At 43.5% G+C, this 15,136-nt stretch overlaps 3 protein-coding genes across 3 annotated transcripts; 2 read left to right on the top strand and 1 right to left on the bottom strand.

Annotated features, from left to right (window-relative positions):
• Positions 1-3,159: 3,159 nt before the first annotated feature.
• On the top strand, positions 3,160-8,512 carry LOC135595343 (vegetative cell wall protein gp1-like). Its single transcript, XM_065086153.1, has 2 exons — positions 3,160-3,542; positions 7,047-8,512. Exons 1-2 carry the CDS (start codon positions 3,450-3,452, stop codon positions 8,208-8,210), a joined length of 1,257 nt encoding a protein of 418 aa, XP_064942225.1. The 5' UTR covers positions 3,160-3,449; the 3' UTR covers positions 8,211-8,512.
• A 1,665-nt stretch (positions 8,513-10,177) lies between these two features.
• On the bottom strand, positions 10,178-11,446 carry LOC135594930 (protein SRC2 homolog). Its single transcript, XM_065085436.1, has one exon. The coding sequence runs from the start codon at positions 11,199-11,201 to the stop codon at positions 10,377-10,379; it is 825 nt and encodes a 274-aa protein (XP_064941508.1). The 5' UTR covers positions 11,202-11,446; the 3' UTR covers positions 10,178-10,376.
• A 1,891-nt stretch (positions 11,447-13,337) lies between these two features.
• LOC135595342 (LOB domain-containing protein CRL1-like) lies at positions 13,338-15,009 on the top strand. Its single transcript, XM_065086152.1, has 2 exons — positions 13,338-13,697; positions 13,785-15,009. The coding sequence occupies exons 1-2, from the start codon at positions 13,419-13,421 to the stop codon at positions 14,163-14,165; spliced, it is 660 nt and encodes a 219-aa protein (XP_064942224.1). The 5' UTR covers positions 13,338-13,418; the 3' UTR covers positions 14,166-15,009.
• The last annotated feature ends 127 nt before the right edge of the window (positions 15,010-15,136 follow it).

Below are 15,136 nucleotides of genomic sequence, written 5' to 3'. Positions count from 1 at the left end.
TTTAAAACAAAATTGTATGTTGTAAAGGATTGAAATTGATGTATGTATATTAAACATGATCGATTTGTTTTTGACTAATCATCCATACAGTTATAATATGGTATCAAAGTAAAATACATATAAATTTTGATCTAAATAATTGATGTGTTTGAGATAAAAAAAAGGTAGTGTAAAAGGAATATATCGTAAATGATTGACGAAGTCGGATGATAGACTTAAGTTTTTAGATTGAATTAGTATCATCTTTATGTATATTAATCTCGACTAGTTTCTATCAAAGATGAACTCAATGTAATCACTCAATTTAAAATACAAAAGTTATAAGTTGAAATCTTATATCCATTTTTTGTTCTATATTTCAAGCTTTTTTTTTATGCTTTATTATAACTGTTGAATTTTTACCACTGTTAATTGAAACCTTAAAAGCTTGAGCTCCAAGTTGTACTTCATTAATAACTGGAAAGAAAGAAAGCTCAAGAACAGGAGCTTTGGGAGCTGAAGTTGGAATTGATAGGTGCTGTTGTGACAGTGGAAACCTTCAACAGATGAACCCATAGCCATGCCTCTTTCTGCAACTTTAGGTGGACTCTCCCTCCAAAATATGTGTGTGTGTGTGGAAATGTGGAAGGAGACAACAAAGAAAAGTTGTAGCTAAGTAGTTTGTCTTTCATTTCTGGGAAAGAGATGATTAGTCTTAGGAAGAAGTGTAACACTTTGACAAGGAGGGTGATAAATCTTCTTATTATTTTTCTAATAATTGTTTACTTAGGTAAAGAGAAAAAAGAAAGAGATAAAGAAATTTTCATAAGCAGTCACATCATTTTTTTTTTCTTTCTCTATTTCATGCTAAATTTTGTGAAGTCAGCCAAAGATTTATATCACTATCATAACACTTTTTCTATTTCTTCTCTTCATTCAAACATTAGTAGGTGGAGGATGGTGTCAATCCTATTGTCTCAAAATCAATCAAACCAGATAATGATTTCACTAAACATGACTTGTGACCCTCAAAATAGTAATAAACCAAAGTTTCATGTTACGTGGAAATAGGAAAGGCAGATAGAGACTCTTTTAAGGTAGATACCAAACTCATCGCTTCTTCTTGCTCAAGTTGGTCAAACCTAATCCAATTAGACTTGATCAAATCAGTGCAACTTGAGTCAGAGTTGAAATTATCATCCAAGCCTGTTGGGCTTGTCTCCATGTCTAATGAAATCTAAATATTGAGTCATGTACAAATTGACCTATTAACAAAGGCCATGGACTTTGTTGATTAGCCCTATTAGAGATTAAGACAAGATATGCCATTAACAGGCCATAACCTTTGTTAACTAAGGCCTATTGGAGACAAATAATGATATAAGAAAAAAACAACAAGAAAGAGGTGCCGTTCAATCATGTTAAAGGGCTCACGAGAAATTATCCATTTTAGATAGATCCGCATAATTTTATCCTTTTAAGGTGAGCTTCAAAAAATGATTCATGCTTCAATAGACAGCAATACTGATAAATGTTTACTTATTGTTTACTCATTTTTTTCTATATATTTTATTTTTATTTTTATTACAAATAAAATTAGAGGACGGGTTTTAATATAATGATAAGGTTGCTCTTTTCATTTGATTTATGAAAATAATCTTCATATATATATATATATATATATATATATATATATTGATGGGTGCCTCTCGTAGAGCTGTCATAGACTTTCCAACTTGGAATCCAACATGCCTATCCACTTCTTGTCGTGGTGAACACACAAGCGAATGGATTTCCACAAACACATACACCATCGTGCGCATGTCATGCCTTCATGTAGATTCCCGTTGCCTCCCACTACATCGCTTTTGATAAGGGGCATCATAAAGGGAGGCTTTCTCCTCCCTCACGCTCGGATCGAGCTGGACGCATGCATGCGTGCGTTCTGCCATGTACGAACGGCGGACTGCGGCCTCCGCGCGGCTCGGCCCCTCCTCCACACCACAAAGTGCAAGCTGCCAGAAGAAGAAGAACTTTTTCTTCTGGGTATGGGGGAGGAAACGGACGAGGAAGGTCGGCTGCTTAGCTTCCCAAAGTCTGGCAATGGAAACTGGAAAGTGGCGAGGGCCTACAGCTACAAGAAGCTTTGTTAAAGCGCCATGGCTTTATATCCTCTCAGTCCCGCACGGCCACATCTTCTCTGGAACACAGCTGTTGGATACTCTTCTCCGGAGCTGGAGCAACGAAGCTGTCTCTCCTCCATCATCATCTCTCTCTCTCTCTCTCTCTCTCTCTCTCCAATCACTGCCTCACCATTGGCACTCAACTTTTGAGATGAACTTGCGACCATAATGGATTCATTGATCACATGAGCTTCACGCTCTCTAAAAGTAGGTGCTTTGTCATGGTTGCATTTCCACAAACACCTTTCGAGCTTTGTTTCGGCACATGACCTGAGAACAGTCTTTCATGTCTACAGCTCCTTCCTCGAGGTTATTCCACTAAACATGCGTCTCGGAGATCCTAGCACGACTTTTAAAGCCGGATTGACGGCTAGGGTTACGTCTTCCGTGCCTAACTCGATTTGACTAAACAAGTATATTAGCGTCTAATGACTCCCCTAACGTCAGTTGCGATCCCCGCGCCTTTCCTCCCCCCCATGTTCGTCACCCGTCGCCCCACCCGACCCCCTCCTCTCCGCTGGCAGGGCAATCATCCATCTTCATTTCCATGGGCCCCACGCATCATGTCACACGTGTCGATGCACGAATCCGGCTTTTTCCGGTGGACCCCGCGTCGGGCACACGAATGGGTAACAGCGAAAGTTCCGAGGCGAAAAGTGGGATAAAAAGAAGAGGAGTTTCCCAAACACGGAATAATTAACGGAATCGAGTCCTCGACCCACACGTGACGCATACTCGTTAATTTTCCTTTACTACCCCCATCTTTTCATTTATTTACACTATGGGCACTCATCGGCATCTCGACCGGTCGTTGCTTGCGATTCGGCGTTTCAACGGTAGAGATGCATTTAAGATGCCCCCATAACCATTGCATCGGTTAATAGGTAAAGTGGTAAATTTGTGCCCGACTTAACGCCTTTGTTTAGCAGCGTGTTTGACCGTCTCTTCTCAGTTCTCACACCCTCTTCGAAGGAATTTTAAGATTCTTCTTCAAATGGTTCTTCGCTATTTATCCATCATTTTACCCCCCGCCTGCTCCTCCAACTCCTCCTCCTCTCTCTCTAACACCGATCCCTTCCGTGGGCGAATCGGGCCGCGAATTATGGGAATTTCTCCCGGTGTTTAGGTGATTTTGGTTGGGGATTTTGGTATTTGTAGTGGCCAGTTCTCGTTCTCCAACGGGATTGAGCTGTCCTCGTCGAATTCGATCCGCGATTGGCGAAATTTTGGGGAGCTGGGGAGGTTTTTGGGGCGTTTTTCCTCTTTCGGATTGAGGAAGAGGTAGAGATGAGCGGAGCTAATAATAGCGTGGAGACGGTGAATGCGGCGGCGGCCGCGATTGTCTCTGCAGAGAGTCGAGTCCAGCAAGTTACCGTTCCGGTTGGTTATCATCTGCTTTTGCATTTTGTTCTTGCGATCTATGTTCTTGATATGGCTGTTAGTGTTACCTTTTAGCTTTGATTAGTTCAGATCTCTGACGGTTATACGCTACTGTGAATCTTTTATTATTTAGTGATTTTATTTAATATTTAGTAGGATTACTGGTAATGATCTCATTGTTTTGAGTTTTAATAGTGCTTAATTTTAGGATTTTAAAGGTCAATTTTAATTCTACGAGCTAGATGATAACTGCATATTAGATGTAGGTTTGTACTTTCAAGATTTCGTTTAATTTCATGGGAAGATATTAGTGGTTTAAAGTTCGTGATCATGCATGGTTCCATACAATATTTCTTCCACTTTTTTATGATGTTGATATCATTCGATTGGTACTTTCCAATCTTGGCCATTGTTATGAGCTTTACGAACCATGGACCTGTGGAACACATGATGAACCCCATATAAGCTTCAGACTACAACTTAAGTCGTGTTGTACCGAAAGTAAAGTGTTGTGCAGATGACATATAGCATTAGTTTTCTTTTTACTTTTTTTTTTTTGCTTGTGATGTATTAATTGTGTATATATGTTTTTGTGGTCGTATGTAATTACTGCTTATTATTTGCCTCTTGTATGGTTGAGACATGAGATTGATTGATTGTCAAGCAACCGATTTAGTAGATAAAGATCTATTTAACATTAACAAAATAAAAGTTGTACTTCTGCTTATTGCCTTTTTTCCTTATCTAGGACATGTCCTCTGGGCTTACATAAGTTTGTCTGGTGTTTGTCCATCTGGTAGTATCTATGTGCTTCGGCAGATGTGCATGACTTATTTCTTTGGATATGACAATAAGTAATTTAAGGGGTGCCTTAAGCTTATTAGTTGTACTAATTGACGTTCCTACTCGAGTTTTTCAGAAGAGTGCTGTCTTTTATCTTGTCTGAGGACTGTATAAGCAGTGTCTTATTCGTTTAAATTGATTTGAGCAATACTTAACTTCTTCACTTTTCGAGCTATTTTACAATACAAGGATTTTGGGGCTTATTTCATAAATAAAATTGAACACTTTGAGAAGATGGTGGGCCATGTCTTTGCTCTGCAAGTAACTGTTTCAGAGAACAACTTATCCTCGATGACAATTAAAAATGAAGCTAAGAGTTGCATGTTCGTCCTTGATGACAATTGGTGAACTCAGATGAAACTGTCCTTTTCGGCAAAACCTGATGATGCCTGGTCTAGGTTATGGTAGGCTGACTGATGTGAAGTTGAGGTTTAGATTTGTCGTAATGAATAAAGTCTCTAGCCATCCTTTGTCTTTAGAGTCTTAGTTGCAGAGAGAATCCAGCTTTTGGTCAAATCTGGAATGGAGAGCTAATCAATTGGACAAAGAAAAACTTTATACATGAATTGCTGGCATATATTGAACATATATAGTTTTAATGTTTATTGTTTCCTTTTATTTATATTCTCTTACTTTTGTTTGTTCTCTTTGCGTACTGCTAGTGTAAAAGCATGCGCAAGTGCAGAGTCTCACAAGAATTTCTTTTGCATGCCTTTCGTGTACATATCATTGGCCATTGAAAGGCATGCGTACCTAAGGCATTCCTCTGCAATGTTATATTCTTTTGTTTAATTTATTTTTTTTACTAACTATCTATATGTTTACGAGTGACTGCCACTGGATCTGTATCATTTGTAATCACTCTAATTGTGGTCATTATTTGGTTCAAATATATTCTAGATGCACAACAACAAAACTGTGGCTTACTACCATCTTAAGTTTTGAACAACAATAAGATATAATTTATTAATAAAAAATTAAATAATAGTCTTTAAGAATTAAAAAGATAAATGCCAAGTGTCATGTTCTCTTATTTCTTGGTGAAAATGGGCTATTTTTTGTCACATTTTTATTTGTCTAAGGGGACAAAAAGTTCAAGTTGTGGATTAAATTCTGAACAAGCAACTCCTGTTCTAATATAAGCAGTTGTTTTTTCCCCCAAAGTTCAATATTCAATGGTATAAAAGTCATAAATGTTACAGCTAAGAGTCTGATAAGGATATAAACAGCCGATTTTTTGTTCAAGTAAGTTGGGATCATGATCTCGATGAAATCCTACTCTATGAAGGGTTGTTCAGCTGGAGGAAAAGAAAAAAACTAGTATCCACGAAATCTGATGAAAATAATCTTTTTTTTAAGGCTTGGACCCCATTTATTCTTTGTATTTATAACTATCTGTATGTGGAATCAGTTGGCAGCAGAATACCACATATTTTAAGCCAAGCTATTCCACTGGTTGATATGGGCCAACTATGGGTGTGATATCTTTGGGCAACAAGTTCGCCTTATCCATATCAAAACCATTCTACATGAACCTTCTTGTACCTACTTTGGCTGCTCCAGTGGCCACAAAGAACCAATAGACCTTATCCTTGTTCAACTCAATATTCATTTGATAGCTGTTACTGCTTAAGTGCTTATTTATGTTGTTTGTAACTTGTTTTAATATTATTTTGATACCTAATGTAGGGGTATGGAAAGATATTCCTTGTGTTTTAATATACTTCTTACCAGTAAACATGATTGTTCCCCCCCTGGTGATCTCAGTGACATCACTTTCATCTGAGTTGATATGTTATGCTTCTCCAATGGCATAAAATGCAGAAATATTTTGGAGTCTTGTCTTTTCTCTTTTTTGGGTTTGTGTTTGGGGGTGTGTCAAAGCTCAAATTTTAGAGAAACTATACTGCAAATATTGGGCAGATAAACTCCAATTCTTTCCAGGAAGAACATATGTGATATTCCTCTAGGAGGATGGAACAGAGTTAGCTTTACCACAATGTTGGCGAGGCCAATCGGTACATTGATTAGCATCCTTCGAAGTATGATTTGCACAAGGCTTAGAACCCAAACCCTCTTCGAGATGAAGAGGGGATCTAATCAGTAATCACTGAACTAGTTGGGGTATGGAAAGAGTTTTCTTGAAAATTTGATGTATAGATTCTGGCCAGTCACATCCAACAGAATTGTAACCCAGAAACTTTTAAAGATGAGGAGGTCAAGGGAACCAACCACTGAACTAGTTGAACTACAAGGAAAGTCTGTGCATCCAATAAGTCCAAACCTGGCGAACTTCTTTTTATCCTCAGTGAGATTGGACTTCAGATTCAAAAGCCCATGACATTTTTGCCTTCTTTTTATTCATATAATATTCATGTTTATGTTTATGTTTTCTGACATCAGTCAGTCTGAGCAACCTTGGCTCTGCTCATTTACTGAATGGGTTGGTGTGAATCCATCAATGGTCTTACAATATCTTAGTAGATGGTTTTTTTTTTTTTACTTGTCATGGAAGTAGCATGTAGTCTTTATACCTAAATACCGTAAGGATGCTTATTTGTTATCTATGCATGGTAATTAATATGTGGCTCACGGTCTATGCTAGTAACAGCTTACCAGTTTGGATTTCACCCTCACTCAGTTTGTTCTTTTAACTGCCAGAGAAGAAGATGGACTGCCTGGTTAAGCGTTTACTGGTGCTTTGGGTCTCATAGGAATGGAAAGCGCATCGGCCATGCAGTCCTTGTACCTGAACCTGCATTTCCTATGTCGGATACCCCAGCAGTTCAAAATCCAAACCATCCACCAGAAGTGAGGCTTCCATTTGTTGCACCTCCTTCCTCTCCAGCTTCCTTTTTGCCATCCCCATCTACCATGCAATCACCAGCTGGTTCTCTTTCGCTCTCTGCACTTTCACCAAGTTCTTATTCTCCCAGTGGTCCAGCTTCCATCTTTGCGATTGGGCCCTATGCAAATGAGACTCAATTAGTTTCACCCCCTGTTTTTTCCACCTTCACAACTGAACCTTCCACTGCTCCTCTTACACCCCCACCAGAACCTTTGCATCTCACAACGCCTTCATCTCCTGAGGTGCCATTTGCTAAATTGCTGACTTCTTCCCTTGACGCAAATTGCAAGAAGAGTGAGGCCTATGAGTTCCCATACTACCAGCTTCATCCTGGAAGCCCAATAGGTCGCCTCATATCGCCAAGTTCGGCATGTTCGGGTACATCTTCACCTTTCCCTGATCCTGAATACCATTCTGCTGTTGATGTCTCCTTCCAATCATTTCCTGTTTGTGAACCACCAAAAATCGTCAGTGCTGAAGAGATTGCCGCTCGAAAACTTTTACCCCAGCACGCTCGAAATGGTGGATCACTTTTGGATGGCCAAATATCAGCAGCTGCATCATTTGTGGACTCTGCTATCGTGCCTAAGAATAATGAACACATAATGGATCACAGAGTATCATTTGAATTAACTGCCGAAGAAGTTACACGCTGTTTGGAAAGGAAGGTAGCAATCTCAGGTGAAGGTAGCTCAGAAACATTGACTGCAAGAAATGACAGAGCTCTACCGACTAGTGAACCAGATAACAGTCAGAGTGTTGGCATTGATGATACCTACACCGACTTGCCAGAGCAAGTACAACCTCCTGTTACCCTCCCTTCAGTTAAAGAATTCAAATTCGATAATTCGGATGGGGTTCCTTCAGAGCATAGTGTTGGTTCAGACTGGTGGGCCAATGAGAAGGTCGCTGGTACAGCAACCGAGCATAGGAAGAATTGGGCTTTTATTCCAATGATACAGCCAGGAGTAAGCTGATCGACTATATATTTTGTTTCATGTCCCTAGGATCCTTGTCTCAAGCACAAGAGAGCCATGTTGGGATCAGAACCGTATGTGAATATATCTTTCCAGTGAAGGGGTATGTATTTGACTGCTAGACTTGTTACAGGAGGTCTATCTCATCTTGCATCAAACGGAAAGAAGAGAAGATTTTGATCTCTTGATATGAACTGTGTTATACTTTTAAGAATAGTATTGTTGCCTTCTTGCTGACTAATAATCAGAAACACCAGCCCTTGTAGCATCTCTCGTTGTTTGGAAGCATAGATGTTTTTCCAGAGCTTTGATGTATCTGGTGCTGATTTATCTACGGTTAGCTGTTTCCTTCCTTGGCAACATCTGCTGCTTGGATGTACATTCACATTTTGTCAGGTTCATTATCGTTTTGGACGTAATCTGGAGGAGAGGTGCCGATGACCCAGATCAACTCCTCTGCCAAACCAGAACTCTTTAAACAGGAGATGATCTCAGGTCAGCCCCTAAGTGGAGACTAATAAGTGATGCCCTTTTTACATCTTGGGAAAAAAAATATCATCGTCTTTTAATTCTTTTTATTCAGTATCAGAAACATAATTTTAGCATAGCACTCGTTGCAACTCGCATTTCTCCTATTTCCTTGTTGGATATGGCATGCATCTCTTCCAGTTGCTTTCCATAACTTTGTCATAGATTGCTATTGTTTGGCCTTTTTAGTGTATAGATTTTGTTAGAACTCTGAAATTACGGCTCTCTCTCTCTCTCTCTCTCTCTTCTTGGCAAGAATGCCATTTTACTGTTCAGGATCTTGTATTTCATCTTGCACAAGGAATTCTCAGGCTCCCATTGCACAGAATAAGAATAATTTTAATGTGTTTCTACTTTGTTTTTAATCGCTTCATCTAAAGAATCTGATACTCCAGCACATAAGCCCCGCCTGTGGCTTTCGCCTGGAGTACGCTTCCCTTGATATGTTATTACCTGTACACACATATGGCTGGCAGCTGTAACAACCATTAGCATGAAAGAGAGAGAGAGAGAGAGAGAGAGAGAGAGAGAGAGAGAGAGTTGCAGCACTTAGAACTGTAGCCACAGGATTCGGGAAGAAACACTTAATTGTCTGGTAAGACCAGAAGATGAATTATGGAAATATGAGCCAATTCAGCATATTTTAGTCACTACAGTGTGTTTAGACAGAACTTACAGAAGTAAAATCTATCCTCCAACGACTCCCCAAGAACTGAAGCCTTCCCTCCCCGGAGAAGTTTGTAAATGCCAAAGGCTTAAGGTGATGATTGTCGACCAAGGCTTAACATGGGCATTGAAATAGTGGCTGAATATTGTAGTAAAGATAATGACACTAAAGGTGATGATTGTCGATGAAGACACCATTGACGAAGATCAATGACTATTGTTATGATAGCGATGATGTTATTACGATAGAGATGGAGGGAATAAGAGTTTTCTCACCCTTGAGGATTCTTTCTTTGACCTTTCATCTAAAATTATTAATAGTTATAAACACTTAGTTCTTTAGTACAAAACATAAAGAGAATATTTTACTATTTTTATAAAAATAGATATATGTTTGATGAGTCACATATGTCTCTTTCTAGAAAAGAAGTGGGTAAGAATTTATATGATAGTAACAAATGTTCCTTGAATGAGTGTTATATATCTTCTTCTAAAAATGTGATGAGCAAGAATCCTCCTAGGTACTAAGAATAGTGAGTTTAAAATTCATAGGATAAAGAGATATGTATATTCTAAAATTTTATATGATGTGTATTTTAAGATATATGACATCTCACTCTTGTAAGATCAAGTTCATGTGACAAGTTAGTACAGGTGACATGTGCTTGGTTTTAATGGGATAAGTAGGAAATGGATTTAGCTAATGTTTGGAGGTTGATTAATTTCTTTTATGGTATGTCATCTACGAGATTTACGTAGCCAACACCATTGGATAGACGAATCATAGCTTCTTCCATAAACATCATTCATCACACTGTACTCTCCAATTTATCACCATTCGAATGGCTTCAACACCTCCCGAATTCTCAAAAGGAAAACAAAGCAATAAAAGAAGAAAGAAGGAAAACGTTTATACCAATCATCATCAACACCTGACAACAGTGTAGGACTTATTTCCCTCGGATGGCGCGCTCAGAAGTCATCGCCACCGAGGTCATCCTCGACCCTCTCCGCCACATCGTCGGCGATCTTGTCCTCGGCGTAGTCGATCCCCTCCGCCAGCGCCAGCCCCCCCAGCATCCCTGCCGCCGCCCCCACCGCTAGCCCCGTCCCCATCCCAAACTTTGACTTGCTCTTCTCCTCCTGCCCGTACGCCATCGTCGGCTGCGGCGGCGCCTGAGCCCCGTACCCCACCGCCGGAGGCGCGCCGTAGGGGTAATACCCCGCGCCGGTCGGTGCCCCGTAGGGGTACCCCATCGGCGGCTGCGCGTAGGGGTACCCAGACGGCGCCGCGGCGTACGGTGGCCCGTAGCCGTAGCCGGCGCTGGAAGGCGGGTAGTCCCTCGAGGTGGCCTGGCCGTAGGGCGAGCCGTAGTATCGGGCCTGCTCCTTGACGGCAACCTTGATCTCGATCTTCCCCTGGGGGCGGCCGGAGGGACGCTTGAGCTTGAGGGCGCGGACGAGCTTCCCGCTGAGTCCGACCTCGTCGAGGACGTCGCGGAGAGGGAGTCGGGCGGAGCCGACCAGGGGCTTGACGCCCTCGGCAGCGCCGGCGTGGACGACGTCGAAGGCGAGGGTTGCGTCCTCGATGGGCAGGCCAGGGGGAAGGGGCAGCGTGAGCTTCTCGTCCCACACGGGGTCATCGTCGTCGCCCTCCACGGCGACCTTGGTGGAGCACTTGGCGGCTGGGTCGACCCAGGCAACGACGTAGGGCTTGAGGTCGCCGTGGCGCCAGTTGACGTTCTTGAGGTTGCGGGCGGAGGCGACGGTGACCTCCACCTCGTAGCGCGCGGCCATCGCCTGCCTTCTTCTCGAGCTCTTCCCAACAAGACAGTAGTAGAAGCGAAACGGAGAACGGGAACCCTAACGTAGCGATGGAAACACCACTTACAGGAATGTCGAGATCGGGGAACGCCGCTGGGTCAGTTGCGAACCGCTGAAGCGGTCAAGGATGTGTTGCGTCAAAATTGGCGGAGGTATCTTTTGCGAATCTCAACCCATGTGGTGTGACTTCATCCAGCCGTACAATGATGTATCCTTGGGAACATAATCGTTTGAACACCCACCCAAATGGGCTCAGATCCATCTTCGTCTAACTTAGATGGGCTTCAGATCCATGAGCCCAAAGAGACCTGGCTTGGATCTTTAAGAATCGTGCATATGGTAGGTATTAAGCTTGTGCAAGTTTAATTCGACCATTCCAACGAGTAACCAAAGGCAAGAAGACACACATGATCACAAGCGGACGATGGCACGCATCCCTGTCAACTGCCAACTCCACCTTCGAAGGGGCTATTTTAATGCAGACATGACCATATGATAGATTAGATTAGGGTGTCAGGCTTAGAAAACCTGTCTGCAACCGAGACACATACTACAAAGACCAAAACCTTGTCACGGCTAGAAGAACCTTCATCAACAAGAGTAGGCTTGGAAGCACATAGATCGCGTCCGTGTCCGGCGACCATCAGGCAGGGCTGGCAGAGCTGTGATCGTTGTCCCCCACCCTAACCAGAAATGGTTCTGAGCAGGTATGATAAGGAACCCTAGTGAGAGTGACAGGTAGAAGCAAGAAGAAGCTTCAGCGAAGAGCTCGCAATAGCAGGACCTGCCTTTGTGATCCTGGGTAGATAGAGCCAACGAGACTGTGTAGGTTGGTGTTGTTGGGACGTTGATGACGAGGGATGAGGTTGGATGGGGAGAAGACAACGTTGAAACCCTAGAATCTGGAGTCGGAAGCATGCATGGTGGCCCGCACGTAACGCATGTGCCGGGGTTTGACCGGTCTTCGAACACGCTTCCTTAAAATTAGATCCGATGACAATACCCGATGATTAGGATTTCATGTGATCTAATATATGATCCGAGTCCAAGAATTGTCGATCGGATTCGGATCGAGTTCCAAGGTGGATCCGACTCAAACTATACCTGTTTGAGCATTAGCAGTGAGTAGCCTTTTTGTACTGGAGATGGAGGGAGGTCTCTCTCTCTAACTAGAACACGATTTGAGCATCTAATCCTAATGGTACAAGTAAGTAACCTCCACGCCTAATTGGGAAATCCAACGTGAATCAATCAAAGATGTCGTCTTAGCTATCTATCCCTCTTGGCAGTGTCTCCCCGCTTCCCAACCCTCCACCCCCACTTCCTCTGGTCTCTCACGGGTGGGGCCCTGTTGGAGAATGAGATGCCCACATGGAGTAGCCTTTGTTGGGGGGCGATCTAAGAGCCCGGTAGACGCCACAACACACTGTCTACCATTGGCACACGCTCGGGACATGTGGGGGCTTTGATTTGATACGCATCATCGTCCTTGTGCACCTCAGTTGCAGGCACGTGATGGTGAATCCCAATGTCTGCAACAGTGTCACCTCTCTCTCTCTCTCTCTCTCTCTCTCTCTCTGGAAATAGAGTAGTGGAATTTGCATGCCAATCAACCCTTGAGAGGATTGAGACATTGCTCGCTGCTTTCGGACTTACCTCGCGAATATGATCGCGATTGGCTCATGTGGCCATCGAAGAGGAAGAGGGATGCATGTTTGTGATGTAGACTCAAGTCACGACCCTTAGTCGTTTGAGATTGGTCAAATGGCTTGTGGTTTGTGCGTTGGGCTGCCATGCCTCCATGCTCGAGTGGCCAACAAGTGCAGGGAGAATACTGGGTTGCAGACAATGCCACAAAATACTGCTGCTGTTCCTCCACCGAGCGATCGAACACAATACTGTATCGTGATTTTTACTGAGTGAGGGAGAGAGGGAGACGGTGTTGCAGGTTAATGGTGGATTCATACGGAAGGTAAACATGCTCGTCATTTGTCGTGTTGAGGGTCTCTGAGATGGAGACGAGGTGAAATGAAGGCCCAGGCACGATAAACAATGGGTGGTGCAGGCCATTAAGGAGACCGGCGCAAATAAAGTAATGGTTGCACTGGTGCTTATAAGGGGGAGGTGAATCATCAGGTAGCCTGAGATCGAGGGATAGAGAGGAAGAGATCAGCAGAACCGGAATCCGAGATGGCGGGGCTTGGATCTCCTTGTGGCGCATGCAAGTTCCTGAGGAGGAAGTGCGTGCGGGGGTGCGTCTTCGCCCCCTACTTCAGCCACGAGCAGGCGGCGGCCCACTTCGCGGCTGTCCACAAGGTGTTCGGGGCCAGCAACGCCTCCAAGCTCCTCATGCACCTCCCGGTCGCCGACCGCTCCGAGGCGGCGCTCACCATCTCCTACGAGGCGCAGGCTCGCCTCCAAGACCCCATCTACGGTTGCGTTGCTCACATCTTCGCGCTGCAACAACAGGTGAGCGTCTGCTGCTCGCAAGTCACATTGCCGACGTGCTCAGATCACATCCTCGGTCTTAATGGAAGAGCTTCCGTTGCTATGTAGGTGGTGACCCTGGAAGCCCAACTGGCCTCCTTGAAGGCTCAAACCGCACAAGGTTTTGTCAGCGGCTACTCTTCGATTCCCAGGCTCGAAGAAGACAGATACGGCAACAAGCTCCCACCCTACCGACCGGGAGAGAGCTTACCCCTGATGCCCCAGCCTTTAGCTGCAGACGCCCCCGTGAATCCTGAAGCCATGCTATGCCAAGACAACGAGCTTGTGGACTCCAACTCCTTCCAATCTTCCCAACTCGAGCTCGTCGATGACAACTCATCCTGCGCCATGGCCTCCCTCGATCTCGAAGCATACACATGGAGATCGGCGCATCACCATGACATGGAGGACCTTCACTCGGTGGCATTTGGCCGTCTCAATTGCGCGTGAGAGGGCGAGGTGGTGGAGGGAGTCGAAAGGTTTTGATTCTTGCAACTCCCACAAGTCCATGGAAGAAGCTGGGTCTTGCTCCTGTGATGGGGCTCGTCAATGTACTGTACCTACATAGGAATAAGAGAGCTGAGCTCGTTCGAGCTTACTGTCTTCGCAATGGGGAGTCACGGTTGTTAGATTAGGAAATCTAGGAGACCCTCGGGATCCAAAAACCCTGCCTCGAAATCATGATGATTAGGTTTTTATATGGTTGGCATTCGGAAAAGGTGCTCATAATTGTATGCACTTGTTCCCACTGAATGCTTGCACCGGTGGCTGCAAGATCCAAACAACGAGTTCTGATCTCCAGGAGACAGCGCTGAAAAGGCAGATGAACAGTTTGTTAATCCTGCAGTGATCCTTTCTCTTACACAGTAAATAACAAGTGTGATTCGGCTCATTCGATGAAACACTGTGCAACCGAAGACTTCCAAGTATGTGAGTTCCGTAAGAACATTAACCAAGTAGGTCGATGCCTTGTTTTCTTACCAGAAATCAATTGCATGGACAAAGGGAGAGGGAAATCTTATTGACACAAGCATAACGCTCTCTCTCTCTCTCTTTCTCTCTTATCGATCTATCTCTTCCCTAATATGTATGCCTCTTCTTTGTTTTCGAGATAGAAGCCGGTATTTGGATCGCAACTTTGATGAATAGGGGAGCTTTCCGACACACTCAAGCTTGTTCCTTCTTCCTTTCGGCTGTCGACCTTTCCATCACCCCCAACTGCGATGGTGATCGGAGAAAAGATGATGCTTCTTCATAGGCTAAACCAAATTGGCTTTAGCTAGTGGAAAACATCTGATCTGTTGCACCTTTCTTTATTTCGTTTCTTCTGGCTTTCAGGTGGTGATGTGTATCGGAAAACAATGTTTGACCTGCTTTTGAGTCTGAATTCAAACATCTTAAGCTTCGGTGTATCGGTCAAA

Source organism: Musa acuminata, chromosome BXJ1-10 (genome assembly GCF_036884655.1).
Source record: "Musa acuminata AAA Group cultivar baxijiao chromosome BXJ1-10, Cavendish_Baxijiao_AAA, whole genome shotgun sequence".
Classification (NCBI taxonomy): domain Eukaryota; kingdom Viridiplantae; phylum Streptophyta; class Magnoliopsida; order Zingiberales; family Musaceae; genus Musa; species Musa acuminata.
The sequence above is the reverse complement of the archived record's forward strand: the minus strand, read 5'-3'. Positions and strand labels throughout refer to the sequence as shown.